The following is a 20,795-nucleotide window of genomic DNA, read 5'->3' on the forward strand; positions in this document are numbered from 1 at the left end:
CAACTTACAGTTCCAAAAATTAAAAACTAGCAGTGCGTTGGATCACAAATGTGACATGCTGATTGCGCTTATATTCTTACCACGTACTTGCAGTGACATACTTTATTGCGCACCTTATGCGAACATCATAATATGAAACACTGATTGATCGTATTTTAAATATTATCTTATCCTGTTGATAGATTAATAGGATTAAAAATTACACCTTCTAGGTATCAGACATCCCATTAATAATACAGCTGATCTTTTGTATGCTTTAATATACCATATTTTATTATAAGCTTGTTGATTACATCTTGAAGCTGAACATCTGTGAATGGGATGAAAGATGCTGGGTCAGTCACTGTGGCAAATGAAGTCCAGGCTAGTGTGCTTCTCAGCTGCCTACCTATGGGTGTTAAACAGATAACTGGATGCAATCTGCCACCCTAGGTAATCTCTAACCTGTGTGCTGAGGTCCCTAATGGTCCAGCTGGTGGTGCTGCTCCATCTAGCGTACAGAGCTATTAAGGTAAGCACAAAGCTATTCAGCCCTACGTATTTTGTATAATATTCTAAAAGTACCCATCTCCGTACAAATGCTGAAGTGTGTAGCTGGCCATGAAAACATTTATTGGTTTAATCATTGAATTAAAATATTTTTTTAAAGTATGGTGCTGTTTCATCTTGCATTATATATATGACATAGAGTAATGCTATCTCTTTTACTCAATCTGCAATATTTTGCTATGATTTTTAATCCTTATAGTTCCTCCTAAGACTGAGCTAAAAAAACAGGTATCAAAAGAAAAAAACGAAGAGTAAAAGGATCAGCTTTCCAACTAGTCTGGCTTTCAGCAATCCAGGAATAAAACCTTTGAGAAAAAAAAGAAATCAATAGTCTACACCGCTGTAATAGGCAAATGTTGCTCTTCCCAAAAGTTTCTCTTCTGAGAGCTCTGTCGTCAGTTCTGTTTGATGTATCAGTGCTGACAGCCCATAGCTGTAAGCTTTTCTACGACAGTAAATCTACCCTCTTCTCCTCTCAATCACGAGTCATGAACAGATACAGGCACAAAAAGTGTTTGCTTTGCATTTCAGGAACATCGATCACATCAGCCCTGCATGTGGAAATTTTTACTGTGGTCAACATTATTCCAGTGAAGGAAAGCTGGATGACCGAGGTGAAATGTCAGAAGAAAAATGCAATGTGAATCATTAGTTGATATTTGACTACCCTGTGATATCTAGTGGTATCATGCATTTACTGACACCCTGTTATCTAGCGCCAGCTACCCTGGATTGGTGGGGCCTTTGTGTTAACTCTTACCACCTCACTACAAGGTACTAGATGTAGTCTCAGGTGGATCCCTTGAAGACAAAAATCCTGGGAAGCTGCTTTAGTAAACCAAGAGAATCCTTCCAGCCCCACATGTAGGTGAATTTTCTGTCATCTCCTGTAATACTTGCTGGGATTTCATGAGATGCAGAGAAGCACTTGAAGATGAATTCAAGTGCATACTTGAAAAAACTATTATTTATAAAAATGAAAGGACTTCTTTTTCTATGTGCTGCCACTTTGAATGACCCAGAATTATTTACATTGCAATACTGGAAATATCACTGTAATCTTAACTGGGGATTGTGTCTCCATCCTTTTCTTCATCTTCCATAATTGCTGTTTGCTTTTCTTCTGTAAGCAGCTTAGTGCCTTAAAAACAGGAGAGAGAGAGAGAGAGAGAGAGAAAGAGAAGAGAGAGATAAGTAATGGATTTAAAATGTTACTTCTTCATAAAATATCAGGACACTAAGAATTTTCTCTATCCTCTCCAATTTTTTGATCCCAAAGTAGTTTTTCTAACATCTTGGGAGCTCCTCCTCATTTATTTTTGGGACATCCTTCTACTCATGAACTAGAATTGGATCACCGTGTTTCTAGCTAAAATTAACAAGCACTCTTAAATTAGCATATTTCTTCTACCTGTGAAGAGACACTGAAGATTCATCTGGTAAACTGTTTTTTAAAAGGGCTTGGGAAGCTAAAAATAAGAAAGACCTTGCAAGATGAAATAAATACTATAAATTAATTTTTGTCACTGAGTCATTCTATGGGAACATGTTTATGCATGCTTGCTTTCTTTCTCTTTTCTACACATGTCAAGCACTGTTCCCATTGAAGCTATATGGTATCAATAAATTGCAGAAGCAGCAGAATTAAGATTGATGTTAAAACAGACTCGGGTATGTTACTGAGGACTTTGTGCCAGTATTAAAGTTACTGAGGTCTGAGATGTGAATATGCTTTGAAGCCTATTCATCCTGTAATATGAGGACAAAAATAAGGCTTCATCACTATCGTGAAAGCACTGAAGAAAAATGTGACATAAAATTGAAAGAAAGTTTGTTTTCACAGTTAAGAGCACAACATGGGAATTCCATAAACCAAATTCATCAGAAATACATATGCTATGTAACATATCTTTCCACGTGTATTTCTTTCCTCCTAAGTTTTTCTTGATTTTATAGACAGGTTGTGGATCATAGGTTCCACAAATCTCTCCCCCATCTCTTTTTTTTTTTCTCTCTCATACTTGAAACAATAAAACCTTGAGGCTTTTATGTGATACAGTGATGTCCCACTTACTGTAGCCACTCTCGTTACTAGAAATTAAATTAATAAAGCAAAGAGGGGCAAGGAGAATGCATTAGGAAATATTCTTGATCTCTATTTTAACACTTTGTGTTGTTTTTGCCTGCTCCCAGTAAAAAGCAAGCAACCTGTAAGACATAGTTTATGGCCACCTTCCTTGGTGTAGAGGTGAACACAGTCTAAAAACAGGATGAGGGTAACCATCGAGTAGAAACCAACAAAATCTCTCCATAATTCAGACTCCTGGTGTTTGCTTTCAGTCTGCACTAACCAACTGAGCTGTTCAGTCAAACCAACCTGTTTTGCTTCTTTCTGCACTGAAAGCGTTCTGAACAGAGAAGGCTTTCAGTCTTCATGAGGTCTGAAAATAGAGCAATACCACACAGGAAGATTTTCTTCAACTTTGGAGTTTTTTCAAGAGGTGATGAATTAATGGAAATATTAACCTATACCGGTCTTCATTTAAGTTACCTTCTGCTTCATTTATATGTGTTTCTTGTGAACTATATGGTTTCAGCAGGACTATGAGATAAACTGAAAGGTGAGTATGACTATTATTTTGAAACACAAAGGACTTCATTTGTTCAAGTAGCAACAGAGTAACCACCACTGTTAACAGCAAATAATTATGCTATGTTATGGAGATGGATGTAAATGTTCCCCACCTTGACTTCTATACATTATAGACAATTCAGACAAATGCAAACTTTTTTTTTCAATTTTCTTTGTTGTTTTTTTTTCCCCCTTCATAAAGTATTTGAACTGTGAAAGCACAACTTAAATGCTCTTAAAATATGAAGTTAGAATGGATCATTTGATGAGAGTTAACCTATCTTTAGGGTAAACTCAGGAATACGAGATCAGGAATGTAGGACAAATGAAGCTGCAATGTGCTTGATGATCACATCCACTATCACTCTTATTTGAATACCTCCAGGGAACCTGCTTTAGCAGGGGGGTTGGACTAGAAGAACACCAGAGGTCCTTTCCAACCCTAAAATTTCCAACCCTTTCATCCCCTAAAATTCTGTGATTTTGTGAACTACAAAGTGATTAAGGAAAAGTGTGTTGAATTCTGATGGCATGATTATATGTCTTTCTGAGAAGATGCTAGAGACAGCTGGAAGGTAGCAGCCAACCAGAAGCCCTCAGCTCTCAGCTAGACCTACAGCAACAGCACACCAGATGCTTACCATGATCAGTAACAAGATGATGCATCATTGTCAGTGAGTCATTCTGGTGACTTAGGTACTTGAAAGGTTGCCAGAAATGTTCAGGACTCAAAGACCAGAGGAGGATGTAGCCTAGAGCAGTAGGTTTCTATCTTTCTAGAACATGGATCACCAGCCATTTCAAGAAAAACTACATGCATTTAAAATCAGACTGGTAACATGAAACAGTGGAAGGGGAATACAAATGGGATGTCTTAAATTATTTCTGTAACACTGGGAAAGGATTTCATGGGGTTTGACAAAATGTTGTTTATCACTTATGGAGAGAATGTGCTTAACAGTACACAGTTTGTAAATTCCAAGTTTGAAAGTGTAGGATGTGGGAATTTGGGAACATTTGTAAATCAGTCTTTCTCTGTTTACCATTTAAGTAAATCATTAAGCCTCCTGGTCTCTGTTTTCCAAGCTGTGCATATTATGCTGATCATCCTGTGGATCAGTTTTAAGGATTGGTACGTTCTGTTAATATCTGCCAAGAGACCTGATAAAATAAAGTAGCACAGAAATACAGTGTAGTCATGTTTGCCTGACAGAACTTGAAACTACCTGCAATTTTTAGCTAGAGACTAGGAACCAAAAGGCTCACAGAGACATGAGAACTTCTATTAGGAAGCTCAGACATAGGCAAAAGATGTTGGCTTATATCAACCATTTGCCAGGTACCACCTAGGATCTCCTCCTGGGATATACATCAGAAAATCACCAAGATGACACCAGTTCCACTTGCCTGCCTATGGACCACTCCTGCAGCTGGGCTGGAAGATTTTTGGAGTGCTCCAGCTATATCCACTGCACAGAAAAGAAGCTGTTGTGCTTCTGCAGCATGCAGAGGTTTTCACTGAGCAGGTGAGTTAATATCCTAAAGAAGTTACCTTAACTATTTTTGTAGGGGATAAGTGAGAATGAAGAGTTCGAAACTGGTTTTACTAGTTATCTCCGATCTGATTAAGAAACACTAGGCAGTCACATTTTAGGAACCACACTCCCATATTTACACATTGTTGCTGAAACCCACAGGCCTGGAGATCTCACAAATGCTTCAGTTAAGTTAATACATTGGCAAGTGAGGATGGCAATACAGAAAGTTACAGAGTGGAGTGCTGGCCTTGGATTGGATTTAAATCACTTACTGTGGTGTAAGAGGAAGGAAAGCCATTAGAACAGTGGTTTTATTTGATCTTGTTGTCTGATCACTTCAGAAAGCCAAGGCATTGATTGGTTGAAGGGGAGCCACTGGAGATCTCTGTTCCAGGCTCAGCTGTACACACAGGTCACAACATAATTTCTGCCACTTCAGTAGGAGGCTGAAGCCTGAGTACATTTAGAAGAAGGGGAGGATTTTCTGATGCCCAGGCTTAGACATTTAGGTTGGCTCAGGCACTGATTTCCTCACTACTACAGACAACAGGGAGATATGGGTTTCTTCAGACAACAATGCAGACTTCTCATTTAGTAGCCACCTTTCTATACCTCAATTTCCAAATTGTATAGGATGTTTGCAAGGTGTAAAACCACTTCTACTACACATGTGGATCACATTATCCAGTAGATACATTATTTTTGTCACTCTCTATGTCCTGTTTGGCTTGCTTTATTTGCAATGGTCTCTGGTCACCCAAGAAGGAAAAAGAAAGTACTAGAGCACTCATGACCAACTGGTCAAAACCAAGAGGGATTATGCAGCTGCCCTTTCAATGCATGTTCATGACAAAGCTATTTGTGTGGACAGCTGCTTAAAAAGATAATTGATGTTACTGTTACTACAAACAATTGAGTGGAGTTTTTCACATTGCTTATGATTCAACTGAAAGAGGGAAGCTTGGGAGGGACAAGAATGGGAGATGTAAGGAATTGGAACAACTCAGTCACAGTTCACAATGGTACTTGAGGCACTGAGTGTGCTGTTACTGCTGCAAGGGCAGGACGAGGAGAATGGGGACAGAAAGGCCCTTCTACATTTATTTAGGACACGTAGCCCTGCTGGGGCTTCTCAGGTCTCCAAGTCTATAATTCAGATGCTATTTTACACCGCCATTCCACAAAAGCTCAGCTTGTTTATTCTCTGTCTGCAACCTGATGGGATAACCCTGAAAGTAAACAAGCAGTAAATATTGGACCAGCCCTCAGCCACAATGAGTCACTTTTTCACAGCAAGACATGGAGTTGCCACCAGCGACTTTCAACCAGCAGAACTGTGTATGTTGGTATATATCTTGAAGAGAAATTATGCATCCTACGAGCAAAGAGAGAATCAAATTAACGCAGGCTGTTTTGCCCTGGAGAAGAGCAAAAGTCTGCCAGAGGGAGTCAACCATCAGAAAACAGACACAGAGAGCAGGATCTGGAAGGAAAAGTTGTCTGCAGGGAAAGGCAGCATCTGGAAGGCTGCTTTGAATTCATGCTGAGTGCTGGACAGTGTATTCACCAATAAACAAGAAGGTGTAATTGGAAGCGTAATTGAAAACATTAAAAAATGCATTATTTTCTGTCATTCCCCTGTGACAAATGCACACCCTCTGAAATTTGCCACACATTGAAAGTTACTACATTTTTTCTCTTTTTTTTTTGTATTCTTCCCTTTTGAGTTTTGTGATTACTAAACCATTTGTGGATTACAACACATTTCTGTTACAACAGAAATGTATTGACTTCTTTTTCTATAAAAATTATTAAAGGGGAAGTCTTCATGGGAGGCAAGAGGTGAAGATATTTAAAATGATTCTTATTTCTCCCTTAAATGCCTACTTGAGCTAATTAATGCTAGGCTAGAAGTAAGAAGTAATAAGTGACTAGATGCTCACCATAATGTTGTTGAGATGTGTCAAGGAAATAATTTACCCTTGCTGCATCCCCTTAGCTAGCAATTACTGTCAAACCAAAACAAGGATCAAACATTTCAGTGTTGTCACATTAAAACATTTCACTTCTGGTTTCCATCAAACGTTTTTCACTTTTAGATTCTCCGCTGCATGTATCCCAAAGTCCAAAGGACGCACAGCATCTTGAAAGGTGCTAAAATGGCCGAAGGCAACTTTTCTTAGGAGTGTTTTTGAACTGACCAAAATAATGACTCAACACTCCTCCATGGTCCACAGAAAGAGTAGGCTTCATGTATAAAGCATGAGACATTTACTACAAATTATTTTATAAACTTGGCCTCCACTTCTGTTTCTGAATTGGTCCCTTAAAGACTGATTTTTTTTCCTAATTATTTGTCATGTGAAATTTCAGGTAATTTTCTTGGTAATTTCCTTGAGCGATTATATAAGCAGTTAATTATCAGTGCTCCATATTAAATATTTCAAAGTGGAGCATTTGCAGTTGGGCTCAGAAGTTTTATGATAGATTTCTCATAATTTCCCCCAGCAAATGATTGGACCAGGCTTCCATTGGCTTGCAGCATGCTGCTTTAATGCTGCAAGCCATTCAAGTGCTTGAGTTCAGCGAGCCAGGAACTAGTATTTGCTATGCTTGCTGCCATGATCCTGCGAACTTAGTCATATTCCTCTGTTCTAGGGAGCCCCACAATGATTAATGTAAGATGGTTAAATGAAAAAAAATTATTGCATGTTTGAATCAGTTGTGAAGGATCAGATTCACAAGGAAAGGAGACACCTACAAATGAAGGCACTTATTGTGACTTTTGAAGCCCTTTAAACACATTACATTTTTTATCTGTGCAGAAAATTTCATGAGTACCTAAAGCTCAGGTGCTTGACGTACTCAGCTGTTTCTTAGTCACACAGGGCCAAAACAGCTGTCTCAGGACCTTTTCAGCTAGTGTGTCTCACTGTTTCAGCAGTGCCAATCCACAGCAGACCTCGTTTCATACTAGAGTCTCCTAAGGGAACCAAATTTTTCTAGTTTCAGCACTAGTTTTGGAACTGAGGTTTGTTTGTTTGCTTTTTCCTTCATTTGTTCATTCATTCATTCTTTTGCTCCATCCTGTGCTTAAGAAACAGCTGGTGTATAGCATACAAACTTGCATGTTTTGTGCATCCATGGTTAGTAGCAGTAATTAACACTTCCACAGTGCTTTACATATTGAAAGACCTTCAGAAACATTGATGAACTGAGGCTTCTCCGTGATAGAAAAATGTGGGAAACTCAACAAAGGGTCTTCGGGCCAAAACATGGATGGCTGAATCCATATGCTCATTGAACAAGTTAGCTGCTGCACTGTGTATTGTGCCAGAAGCACAGAACTGTCTTTAAGGTGCAGTTAACTACAAGTTCACAGCTTCATTTCCTCAGTGTAGATTCAAATTAACAAAAGGTTCATCAGAATAGCTTTGCTCCAGGATATTTGAGGCAATGTGAGATATATGACCTTAAAATTTGCATGTGCTCTAGTTCAAAAAGGAGGGCAGTGGTTGGATTTTCACAAAAAACAAGATAGCCTTTACAAAAGATAATCAAGCAACATCATGTCTCCTCACGCTCCCCTTCAGATCTATCTAGCATGAGTAGTGGGTACAGAAAAGTCTTTCAATGAACCACCCAATTACTGGATATCCAGTTCAACAAATGTTGCTGAGTAGACTGGGCAGAACAATCTTCCTCCAGCCTAGGAGCAACTTTAGCTAAGTTTCTTACCTATTATCAAAGGTGGGATGTGTATTGCAGGTGTATCTTTTCTCCTGGGCTTTTTCTGCTCCAGTTCAGTGATCTGAGAGCCTTGACTCACTCTCTCTCTCTGTGGCTTATCTGAGATACCATACCTTTTCAGCAGATTATCAGAAAAGTCTGAAAGTATGCCTGCAGGCAAGAATTAAAGAAAATGTCACTTCAGCTTTGTTTACACTAAAGACATTCACACCTGTGTAACTTTCCCAATGACTACTACACACTTTCCCCATGAGTGCATAATCTGTTCAGCACTGTGTACATTCTCTTCTGGCTTTGCAACAGTACACACTCTCCTCAAGTCAGTTATCTCCCATAGAGTGTATGCAGTGATGGCCTGAGGCTAGCTGGTTTCTGGCTGTATGTCATGGACTAAACTGTAGCCCGTCAATCATCATGGTGAAAATGAGTGGGATCTTCTATTTCCAGAAACTTAGATATATTATTAAAGTGGTTTAATCCTATGGATGTTTAATCTTCTTGTGAGCTATGTGGCTACTCAGAAATTGTCTATTTAAACTAGTGAAATGCTATAATTCCTCATACAGTGATTACTTGGGGTGCAAAATGCAGCTTTCTAGATCTGAGTGATTTCCTAAAAGAGAATTACAGAAAGGCAGATACATGTGAAAGCTGAAGAGCCGGGGCGATGAGTTCAAACTCTAGATTACAAAAACTGGAAAACCCCAATGCTTGTTTTTCACTTGGTAAGTGTGAACTGTTGGAGGCACACAGGGGACCATGCAGACAGTTAGTGGTTAACTCCTATGTATGTAGCATGGGAAGAAGTCAGTGCTCTCGATACAAGAGCACAACTCAGTCCCCAGAGAGCTTACATGGTGTGTTTGTCAGAAGAGGGAAGAGATAATCATTAATTCCCACTGCTGATCTTGGAAAACCACCTGGTTTCAGTGGCACTCTGTTCCTCACTCTTCCATTCCCCAGGCTGGTGGCATTCAGCTCTTGACCTACAGAGGTATGTCAATGCACAGCAGCACGAGGAAGAAGTTCCTACAAGAAGTTCTTTTGTCACTTCAGTGGTTTCTGGCTTTCCTAAACACCCAACCTTTGCCAGAATCCCTGCATGCACAAGAGCTCTGTGATTTCCAGAAGATGCCAGCTGCAACCAGCCTGTGTGCCTCTCTGGCTTTCTCCCAGAGTCCCTCCCTGGCCAGGAGGAGCTGCTGGGCACAAACTGGATCCTCTCCACTCCCCGGCCTTACTGGGAGCACATGGCATGGAGCTGTGTTACTGCCTGCTTCCACAGGGATGTAAGTAGGTCTCTGGACCTTTGCCCAGCTTCAGTCCACTCTTATGGAGTGAGATTTCAAAGTCAAGAGATGTACTGTTTACCTGTTAGGGGTGGTGGGGTGTGTATAGCTGGTGTGTCTTTTCTCCTTGGCTTTTTCTGCTCCTGTTCAGTGTTTTGGGAAGGCTGGATAGTTTTACCTTTTCTTGGTTTCTTTTTGAGATCACAGCTCTTAATCAGTTGTTCTGAAAGATCTTCTGCATGACAGAAAAAAAAAAAGATGAATAGAAACTGAAGCAGAGGGGAAATAATAAAACAGATGGTGAAAAGAAACAGTTTAATAATACAGTTTTCATCCAAGAAGACTAAAATGACTGTGGAAAAACAACTCCTAAATAGGAAGTCAGTACAAGAGGCCTCTGTGGCATACTACATGGGAGCTGAGTGACTTTGGTGGTCCTTCTGCTTTGTAGGTGGTAGGCATAAAGCAGGGGGGGAAGCTGTGGGCAGCAGTGTGCTACATGGCTGAGGAAAGCCGCACCATCATGCAGAGGTCCCAGGGCCATCACTGCCTGCTCAGCTCTAACTGTGGGGCTGTGTCTTCAAGAGTTACAAGGGCACTTTTATGAGGGAAAGATTTATCTGTGTGAGGTCAGTCAGGGGTACTGGCAAACAAAGCCAGTGTATTGTTCCCTTCAGAAGCTGACTTTATTTCCAGAACCACGGAGCAGTCGGTATTCACTTTTGATTTACATAACATTACACTGGATTTTTGGTTTTCTCTTAAAACAAGCCTTGACTTAAATGACTCAGATGGTGGGCATGGATTTTCTGCAAGGATCTGCATTTCTGGGTGCTCACGCAAGCTGAAAAAGTTAAGTCTAGCCTGTCATTAGCATCATCATGCAAACCAAAGCTTTGATTTCTCAAATGTTGCTTGCTTGGCTTCAGCAGGGTCCCCCAACCCTGTGGACAATCTCTTGATTAACATCCTGGAAGACGCAGACAATTTTTTCAGCCCTCTAAGGCTTCCTGAATGGTATTAATGAACTCATTTAACCTCCTACTGCCTCCATTTCCCATGTGTAGAGGGGGACTAGTTCTGTACTTATTTAAATAAAAAATGTTGTGGAACAATTATGTTGAGTATGCCAGCAGTTACAGAAGTGATGCCTTTGGCTAGAAGTGTTGTGGCAGAGAAACAAGACAAGGATACCATCCTTGCAGGGCAGACCAAGAAAGTTTATAAAATTCTGCTGGCCTAACACTTTGGCAAACAACTGAAATTGTATTATTTTCTTATTGTCATTGCAAGGGTAACCATGAGCAAATAGTTTTTGGTTTCTGGGCTTCTAAATCTTTATGATGATTTTGCCAGACTACAGTGAAGTAATAGCATTTGAAACTGAGACGAAGATCATGAGTATACAAAAAGCACATCTATCACGTGTGAAGTCTGGTACATAAGTATATGGTGGTGCAAAGAAATCTCTGATACTGTCAGTGCAAAAGTTAACATACAAAATAGGTTCAGAGAGGAAACAGACTGAAAATGAAGAAGAAAAAAGTACTTAGCCCACTCCATTAGAGGAAAAGGAGGTATTTAAAATCTGTTACTTAAATTGCATGTGGAATACATATTTAGGAAAGATCCAGGTATATGGCTTCAGTTTCTTGTTGTACAAATGAAGAAAGTGCTCTACTTTTTCTACCAGAGAAAAGAACAATGACTTTTTCATTTTTCCTCATTAATTAACTTTGTTCTAGAGCTTCAGCTAATATTTATATGCAAGAAAGAAAAACACTCTTTGCCTTCCCATCTGGCATCAGAAATGTCAGCAGAAGGTGCAATCTATCGGGTTTCATGAGGACTCAGTTGTACTGCTGGAGGGGAAAAACAGCAACTGGACAGGACCTAATGATGTGTAGACAACACCTCTCCAATTTCTGCGATGACATCATCTAATAACACTTACCTAAATGGTTGCAGTGTGAATCTCGCTTGTCCAGTCTGTCTTCTGGGATATCAAGTGGCTGAACGCATTCTGTTGACATCATTGAAATGGGTTTTTTCTCCCCCTTTGAAACTACAGCACCAAAAAAAAAAAAAAAAAAAAAGACAGAAAAGCAGCAGCATGACACAAAACAGACATGTTGGTGTTATGTATCCACTTGCTAGCCAGATTGAGGGAAGCTCTTGTCTTCCAGCTGCTTTCTGTCATACAGTCTGCTGACCTGATTTTGCCCAAGCATGCTAACAGAGGTGTATATTCACTATCTTTGTTATATATATGTTATTCCATTTTTCCACCTACATTGCTGTATGTGACCCACACAAACACAGAAATTATGTTGGCTCTACAGAAGAATATTAACTTCAATCATCCAGAATGTGCTATCACATACAGAAAGTAAATGCTAGGAAATATAATCTTTTCTGATTTTCTTCTATATAATATTCTCAACTGTAAACTCATTGTCGTAACTGTTGTTTACTATGCAATCTAACTTTAATTATGAATGCTGAAGAGTTATTCTTACAATTCCTCTATTCTTACAATTCCTCTATTCTTACAGTTCCTCTAAAAGAGCCTAGATACCCCCAAAGACCCAGATATGAGAGCTGACTCTGGAAGTCAGCCAGTGTCTCTGGAGCCAGCATGAGGAATATGTCCTCATGGCCTTGGTAGGAGCACTGGGGACCCAGGTTGTAAGGATGATAAGCGCTCCTGGTCTGTAGATCTCTTTGAATTGCTATTTTGTTCTTCAAGGTTTTTTATCCCTTCTTATGCACAAGTGTAGAAGTGTCCAGCTTCCTACCTGAGAATCCCCCGCATTCCCCAGTGATTTGATGCTTTGATACTTTGAAACTACCAGATGTGGTAGTTTCTTGCTCACAACCTCCGTTCTCCATTTTGGGGGAATAAGAGCAGACTGACTTCCTTGTAGGGAACAGGAAAGCAGCGAGGAAGAGAATCAGCATGAGACTGCATCAACAGTAGAAGAAATTGGAAAAAAAATGGAGGAAGGGAGAGGGAGGTGAAGAAGGAAAGATTTATAAATAACAGAGAAAGGTGAAAGAAAATGCAATCAGAGAAAAACAGGAAAAAGGATGACAGGATGAGAGAACAGGAGACTGTACTGTGTGAGTATATTTTGATCTTGCTGGGGGCCAAGAAACTACCTATATTATTTCTCTGAAAATCGCAGTGGTTGTTCGTCAGCAAGAAACTGAACATTAGGGCAATTAACCTCATTTCTATGACTAAACTTGCATCTATATTAAGAACAATTAAACCTCAAGCAAAATCTAGTAACATAAATATTTGCCAAACAAAATATGAAAGGTCGCAATCATAATCATGCAATGAGCTAGCTCTTCAGGGAATGGAAAAACATGTCCTAAACTCTGACTTCAAAGTAAATGCAGCAATATTAAATTACAGTAATAAATGTCAGGAACATTGACTCATAATGTACTTAGGGAATTAACTACCATACCCTTCAGTATTCAAAATTCACAGAAATTTGTAACATTCGATGCATTCATAAATACCTTCCTGAATCAGGCCTAGACCAAGGGTTCAACCTCTGAAGATCTGGCCCGGTTCAGCATCAGGCCTGTACTAAAGGGTTATACTGTCTGGAAACTTCATTGGCCTTTAACAAAAATAAATAAAATAAAACCTTTCACTTAGGAAGACCCTTCATAAAGAAATCTTTGAAGGAATCTTAGCATGGTTTGGTTGCTCTATTTATTGACTGTATAAATAATCTGTAACTATGGCTTAAAACATAACAGTCAATGTTTCATGTAAAACATAAACATATTATCTGGCCATATCAAAGGTCACACTAAATTTTGTGATTTGAGGGAGAAACTGTTTATTTCTTCACTGCCATTTGATTTTATAGGAATTAATTAAGGTATGCTGGCTGTTAGCTAAATCTTATGGCTGTGTTGATAATGTTCTTTCCTGAAGATTGTCCTGTTTAGAAAGTTTTCAGTAAAATTAAAGACAACATTTCAGATTATGGACTTTTTAAAAACTGGTCTTGAGTGAAAAAATGTGGAGATACACAGTAAAATCTACTTGTAAGATTAGTAATTATTTACACTGGCTAACAATGCCTTATAAAATCTAATGAACTTTGATTTGATTTCTCTAAGCTGTTTCATTGAGTTGTTTCACCTCACGAAAATCAAGTCTGTAAAGAGACTTCATCTAGGATTGTTATATGTAAATTATAAGACTTCCTTGTTATTTTTTTCTTAATAGTTTGAAAAATAATGTTTTAAAATAAATCTTTTAGATCTGTCTTTGTATTTTCACAGTCACAGATGACAAGCCCACAGTAACTATAGTGCTTTAAAACATGGGTTTACAGGCTAATTTCTGACACCTTTTATTTTGAAGTTCACCCAACAGAGAGCTTTGCCTTGCTTACAAATATGCTTCCACACTGCACATTGTTACAAAAGAATACAAAGAAAAGGATGACCAGAATGCACGGTGAGTTTTGGTGTCTTGGGTCTATATATGTTGCATACAATGTGTGAATTGGTGAGTGATGCTATTTCCTGTTGCTGTGCATTACACAGGTCTTTCACTCAAAAGAGGAGGTAATGTATGTGAGGATTGTAATGGTGCTTTCCCAAACCACTAAAATCAATTCCAGACACTGAAGAAACAGATTCCCCAGTAATGTTTCATGTGGAGGGAAGACTACTATAGTGACTGCATGAAGTCATTAGTATGCCTTTACAAATGGAAGCACATTTTCAAATCTTAGTGTGTTAAGTGCAACTCCTTTCCTACCAGCCTTCATGCTAACAGTTTGCACTCTGCTGCAGTCAGTCACCTTTGTAGGTAATGCCTGCCTTTTGCATGGTGGACTATGATTTTTTTCTCGCACTCTATTGTATCTCTCAACATAATGAGCCACATTCATCCTTGGTGCAGCTTTAATGCTTGCAGTGAAGCTCTAAATCACACTCAGCAGGAGACACTGTCTAAAATGGATATAGATTTTTCCATATGAGATAGAATTCAATAGTCACTTAGCCTGAGACTACTTTCTGTACAACACAGCCAGGCTGTACCACCCTCCTACAGGGAAGTGTGCTCTCAAAGGAGTCACCTGTAGTCTCTTACTTTTGGAAAACGACAGAGCACAGATGCCTTAAATGCTACTGTGAAGGCTGAGAAAGAGTTCTGTTTTTATCCTATGTAATTGTTTTTTCCTTGTAAAAGCATTTGGCAATAAATAGAGTGGGCTCAACTTATATAGAGAAAAGAGCAAGGAATAACAAGGCAAGCTGAAAATTGTTGATATGACTGAAAGCTGTTTCAGCTTTGTGTGGATTATTTGTCATGCTGGTCACTGTCATATAACAGGACTCCAACATGCACTCCTGTAAGAGATGAGGATTCAAATGGAAAATGTCTAAATTTTTCTCTTCCTAAATTGTACCTTTGTTATTAAGTAGCTTACAGCAAATGCTCTGAATGTATTAATTAATTTACTTTTTTAGAAGTCTTTGTAGAGTGCCCTGATATGGCTATACAGAGAAAGGAGACATACAGCTCCTACTACTTACTAACATAGTCTTAAAACACACACACACATATATACATGCAAATTATAGGATTCCTTTCTTTCCCTAAATTATGGGGCTTCATCAAAAAGTCTACCAGTGCATTTAATTTCAGGGTTCCATTAAATATAAATATTTTGCCTAGAGATGGGTAAAGAGACCAGTTTTTTTTTTTACTGTTTTGGTGTATAGTTGGTTTAATGTATAAATACTTATCTCAAGTGATCAGGCTAGAGCTTAATGAAATCTCAGAATTCTACCAAATCAGAATTCTACCAAAACAATTTAAATTTAAATTTTTGAGGTCATTTGATCATGTGACATTCAAGCCATCTTGAAATGAAATGTCATGAAAAAAGTCTCCCTTATAAGACAGAAAACAAAAGCTTTGAGAATAAATCTGAAGAGCTGGACTTTTCTCATTTGATCCTGACCTAGGCACAGAAACGACTTTGCATAGACTAAAGTTACTCTGCATTTCTTGCCTACTCCTGGGACGTGAAAGTTTGTAGGTGCTAGGCTGCTACATGGAAATTATAAACATGTTGATTTGGATCTCAACTCAAGACACAATACAATTCTCAAAGAAGTCACTGGTAGATGACTGTAATCACTCATAAAATGGAGAATTTTCTGACCTGCAATTCTTATCAAAATTTACAGGGGCTAACTGGACACAAATATCAGGACTCTTCACCATTAAGGACATCACTTGCTATGTATACAAGTCATTTCCTTTTATTGTCCTCCTTAGAATTTGTGAACTGACCCTTTGTAAAGTCTCCACAAACTCTGCTTCTGAAGACTTCAGTAGACCACCTACTGCTGTAAGTATACAGATTTTTAATATTTATTTCTTATTTGGTCAGAAGAATGTTTTGTTTCCTCAAACTGGCAAAAATCTCCAAGAAAAAGCATGCACTAGTTTGCAGGCCATGCCTAATCATTAAAGACATCCCTGGCATGACTTGGATACTACCTAAATGAAAGTACTCTTAAGAGCATTCTTTTGTTAGTTGGCAAAAGGCAATCTGAATTTAATCTGTATTTATTTTGATATGTGGATGATAATGTTGCCACCGAAGCCTGTATGACACTAGGTACCTATCTCTTCCTGGACCCAGAGCACTTCACAGGAACATGTTTCTGCATGAGCAACATGGTACAGGTCTTGGGGCAGGCAGACAGCCAAAATGTAAGGCTGTGTACTCCTGTCAGAAGGTTGAGGGAAGTAGTGTCTCACTCTTTGTTTTTCTTCCAATGGCATTTGTTGTAAGGGAAGTGAAAAGCCAAAACAGAGTTTGTGGGCTGCCTGAGGTGAATTAGCCCCTTGCTGTGCCCTTGTCTGAGCCCTCCTTGAATTGGCTTCAGAGGCCAGAGTGCTACTGGAAGAAGGAGAGCTCAGCAGCAGAAATGTAGACAGCTGGGGCCCTGGGGTGAGATGGCAAGCACACATGCTTGTCTGCATCCCTGCATGCCTGGGCCTGGCCTTGCTAGCACCCAATGGATGGAAACGGGGACAAGTGGGACTATCTCACAGTGTGAGATAGGAGCCAAAAGCTGGACTGCAGCAATTAATGCTCTGTGACCTGTTCTTTGCTACATTGCCCAGAGAGCTGCTCAGGCATTGGAGTTTCCCTCTGAGACCAGAAATCTCCCACCATGCACACCGGTATGCTCTCCAGACAGGTTTTGATTCTTTTTTTTTTTTTTTTTCATTCCTTTGCCCCTCCCAGTCTGGTTTCAGTGTACCCATGGGCAAGGAGGGATGGTCAAGCTCCCATCACCCTCACCAGCTGTTCTTTTCTTTCAGTAAACCTGTGTGGGAGGGAAAGAAAGGCGTGTGTGTACTTCTGTTGCATGTCCTCTGCAGGCTCCTGAAGTGTCATTAAGCACCTTGTCATTGACAAGTATGTAGAGAGAGACTAAGATACCCTCATCTGGGTCTAGGCATCTTGCACCCACCGCCCAGTCACAGAGCTCATCTGAAACAGCTTAAGCGGCACAGGAAACAGTGCTGTGCCTGTGTGTGTTTGGCTCCTCCAGCTCGTGCTCAGCAGGAAGCCTTGGCTTCTCTTCAGGCTTCTCTATCTGCACCCATTCCCTGGTCCTCTACAACTACTTCCCAGGCACATCTTGTAAACAAGGCAAGGCAACTCATCTACTGCTGTTGGAAAAGAAAATGGATGCCCTAAAAATAGAAAGTCTGGGTGTTCTTGCCTTGAACTTCAAACTTTCCATTACAAGTTTTGGTGTGTTTTTCACATTTCCCTATTGAGGTGATGTCTTCCTGGGCACAGAGAACAGCCTCATGCTACTTCTCCTTCAATTATTTGAGTACTAGGCTGCTCTCTCCAGACATTCTTGTTACAGTGGTCTGATTTTTGTTTTCTAAAGCATACTTAAAACTTCTTTGGAAACATTTAATTGTTGAAAGCCCAATGCTGGTATATCCCTCCAATTAAACCTTTGCTACTAATAATTGCATGAATGCAGAGATCCCTCAGACTAGTCTGGAAGCAGGTTTTTGTGCACTTCTAGGGGCTAGTTCAAAACCAGCCTGCACTGAAGACTGACTCCCACTACCTGCCATAAACTTGTACAAAACCAATCCCAACAGTTAAACTTTGATCAATGGAAAAACATACAAGATACTTTTGCACAGGTTCTGGCTGCAAAGTTTTTCTCTTTTGAGAAAATAAAAAATGCAAAACCTTCCTTAATTATTTCCTCAGGGTGCAAACCAACTCTTGCATGTGCCAACCCCTTGCAGTAGCATAGTGAGTCACAATACCAGCAACCATTCTGCTCCTTGCAAATTATCCACCCCAGTATAAAAGTTAGTTGAAGCTGTTTTTTCTCATGTCTTCCCTCCCGAAGAATCCATCCCACGCGTTTCAGCCCCAACATGGCATCACCCCGTATGGGAGTATCCCCAGCCAGCTTCCCATGGGATGGAGTTGGGTGAAGAGAAGAGAGAGGAAGAGAAGAGAGAGGAAGAAAAGAGCAAAGCAAGAGGTGACAGAGGCAGAAGGGAGGCTGCAGTACTCACAGAGCGGCGACAGATAGGTTGCAATTCAGCGTTGGGGATGTCTGGACTTCCAATGTCCTGAGCTGGGTTCCGCGGGCACTGCTGCTCCCTTATCAAGGGAGCAGTGGGAGCAGTTGCTATGGCAATATCGAGATCAGGAGTCCTCTGGGAGGCTGGGACTCAGCATCCCCGCTCCTCTGCACCCAGTGGGTTTTGGTGGGGGATGCCGGCAGCGCCTCAAGAAGAAGGCATCTCTCTGGCCAGACGCTCGGGGCAGTGGGAGGGATGAATGAAGGATTCAGAGTGCAGTGAAGGGAGCCGAAAGACGAGCCACAGCCACTGTGTTCAGAGGCGCAAGGGGAATGGCTAGGGGAGGGAGCAAGGCTGCTGCCGTTTGGGACCCAGGGGAGAGCCGAGGATAAAAGTGGAGCAAGCAGGCAGGGCACGTGTCTGGGAACAGAACCAGGAGCACAGAAAGTGATGGGCACGCTGAGGTTCAGCAGTGACTGCAGCGTTTGTGTGTGCATCTGGCCACAGCTAGTTACACAAGCAGGGTATTTATGGGGCCAGGCAGGGAGTCTTCTGCGGCTGCTAGTTGCTTGCCAGCGGGGACCACTCTCTCCTATTTTAGCCCACTGCACTGGATGGAGCTGTTATTCCAACTGAGGGAAAAATATACAAACATGCCTGACGTTAGAAAAGCTCTGGAAAAAACACTCGGTGGGATTGTGAACTGCTCTTCTCCTGGTATTCATTTGCAACAAAAATGCCTTTTTCTATCCCCTTTTATTAAAATATCCTTTAACACCATGACTGCTCACAGACTTTTTTTCTTGCCGTTATCTTCACATTTTTTCCCCAGTTGGTAACAGCAGTTCAGCTGCCAGAGCACGCACTGCATGCTTTGAATCAGTTGGGGTTTCTTTCATAAATAATATATTGTACAGATGGCCCAAAGGGGCAAAGTGCAAATTCCCATTTCTGAAACTGTGCAGCACCGTGAGATCCTGTATGCTTCAGACATAAGGCGCAGACCAAATTGAGCACTCTCAAGACACCATGTGAAAGTGCTGCGCCATGTCTGGGACAGACAAACACATTTGTTACCTCGCAGGGTATAATTTGTGTGTGTTTAGGTGGCTCAGAGATTCGTTTTTAAAAGCAAGCTCATAAAGGCTTAAATCATTCCTGATAAATGGAGTATGGGCTCAGTACAGTAAGAAATGTTTTGCAAGATTGAGATGTCTAACTGTAAAAAAAAAAAAAAACAATTTCCAAAACACACAAACCCAAAACTGCTCCTAAAAAAACTGTGTTTTTTCCATGTAACTTTGATTTCACTTTCAACATTGTCAAGGCTAGCCTGTTGCAGTCAGTTTTAAATAAAAAAACTATTTTCACATTGAAATGCCTTTTACTTAGACATATAGGTTATTTTGTGTTTTTCCATGAATTCCACAAAATTAGGAGACTGCTGAAAAATGGGCTCATGAAACACGAAAGAAAACCCCTCAAATCTGAAATGTAGTTTGAAACTCAGCTGAGGATTTCCTTTTACATTTTGTTTTTCCTGTCTGAGACAGTCAGTCACTGACAGCTCTGCAAAAATTCCCTGAGGACAAGAATAACGTTTCCTGTTCTTGCCCCCAGATCCCAGGGTTGCTTTGGGAATGTTACAGGAAAGCTTTAAGCTCAAGGAAAGGGACCTATCACACTCAGCAGTATTACTCTTCCAACTCTTTTTGCCTCATATATTTGTCAGGTTCCACATGATGCCACAAAGTGTATTACTGTAGCAGAGGATTTATCCCATTCTTTCCAGAGGGATTGTCACATTAATAGGGTGATGGAGGATTTACACCCAGATCTGATCTTTTAAACGTTTACAGTTGTTGTCCTGCTTGTAAGAATGCTGGAACCCCATCCAGTTCTCTAATCCTTCCTGCTCAGTTATTTCACAAGCACAGCCTGGAAAAAAAGTCCAAGACTGTAACAAATCTGCACTTTAACCTCCTTCCCTTCTATGTGAGTATTCCCACCAGCACTTGGGGAACTTGTCTTGTAATTAAAGATAAGCATGTCTACAAGTTTCCAGGCTAGTGCTTTAGAAGACAGGCGGTGCAGCTTTGAAAGATGGGGAAGGAGGGTACAATTTAATAGAAGCCAGATAAACACACACACACATATACACAACTATTACCTACCTGTGCAAGTTATTTTTCTATTTGTTTTTGGCTTGTTTTGCAATTCAGGGGTCCACGTTTTGAATGTCCAAAGGACAGTAAGAAGTTAGCCTTCCTTGGATACTTTTTCCTGTTAAAATCTTTCCTTTCTATATGGAAAAGTTGGTTTACTGAAGCTTTTTAGCATAGCATGAGAAAGTGAATGTTCCTTTGCAAGATGCACGGTGCCCCTTGATGTTATGTTTG

The 20,795-nt window shown here is 40.2% G+C and overlaps 1 protein-coding gene across 1 annotated transcript; it reads right to left on the reverse strand.

Moving 5' to 3' along the window:
- On the reverse strand, positions 7–19,230 carry PPP1R17 (protein phosphatase 1 regulatory subunit 17). Its single transcript, XM_021388926.1, has 5 exons — positions 18,388–19,230; positions 11,713–11,823; positions 9,841–9,993; positions 8,458–8,619; positions 7–1,690 (listed from the first exon to the last, which is right to left on the reverse strand). The coding sequence occupies exons 2-5, from the start codon at positions 11,792–11,794 to the stop codon at positions 1,611–1,613; spliced, it is 477 nt and encodes a 158-aa protein (XP_021244601.1). The 5' UTR covers positions 11,795–11,823; positions 18,388–19,230; the 3' UTR covers positions 7–1,610.

Source organism: Numida meleagris, chromosome 2, assembly GCF_002078875.1.
Source record: "Numida meleagris isolate 19003 breed g44 Domestic line chromosome 2, NumMel1.0, whole genome shotgun sequence".
Taxonomy (NCBI): Eukaryota; Metazoa; Chordata; class Aves; order Galliformes; family Numididae; genus Numida; species Numida meleagris.

Bases quoted from the DNA above. Each gene is read 5' to 3' on its own strand.
- PPP1R17 (XM_021388926.1), bottom strand. From the start codon at position 11,794: ATGATGTCAACAGAATGCGTTCAGCCACTTGATATCCCAGAAGACAGA. The intron at 8,620-9,840 runs GTAAACAGTACA...TCTTGCCTGCAG, and splicing joins CACCCCACCACCCCTAACAG to GCATACTTTCAGACTTTTCT. The intron at 1,691-8,457 runs GTAAGAAACTTA...CCTGTTTTTAAG, and splicing joins CATCCCACCTTTGATAATAG to GCACTAAGCTGCTTACAGAA.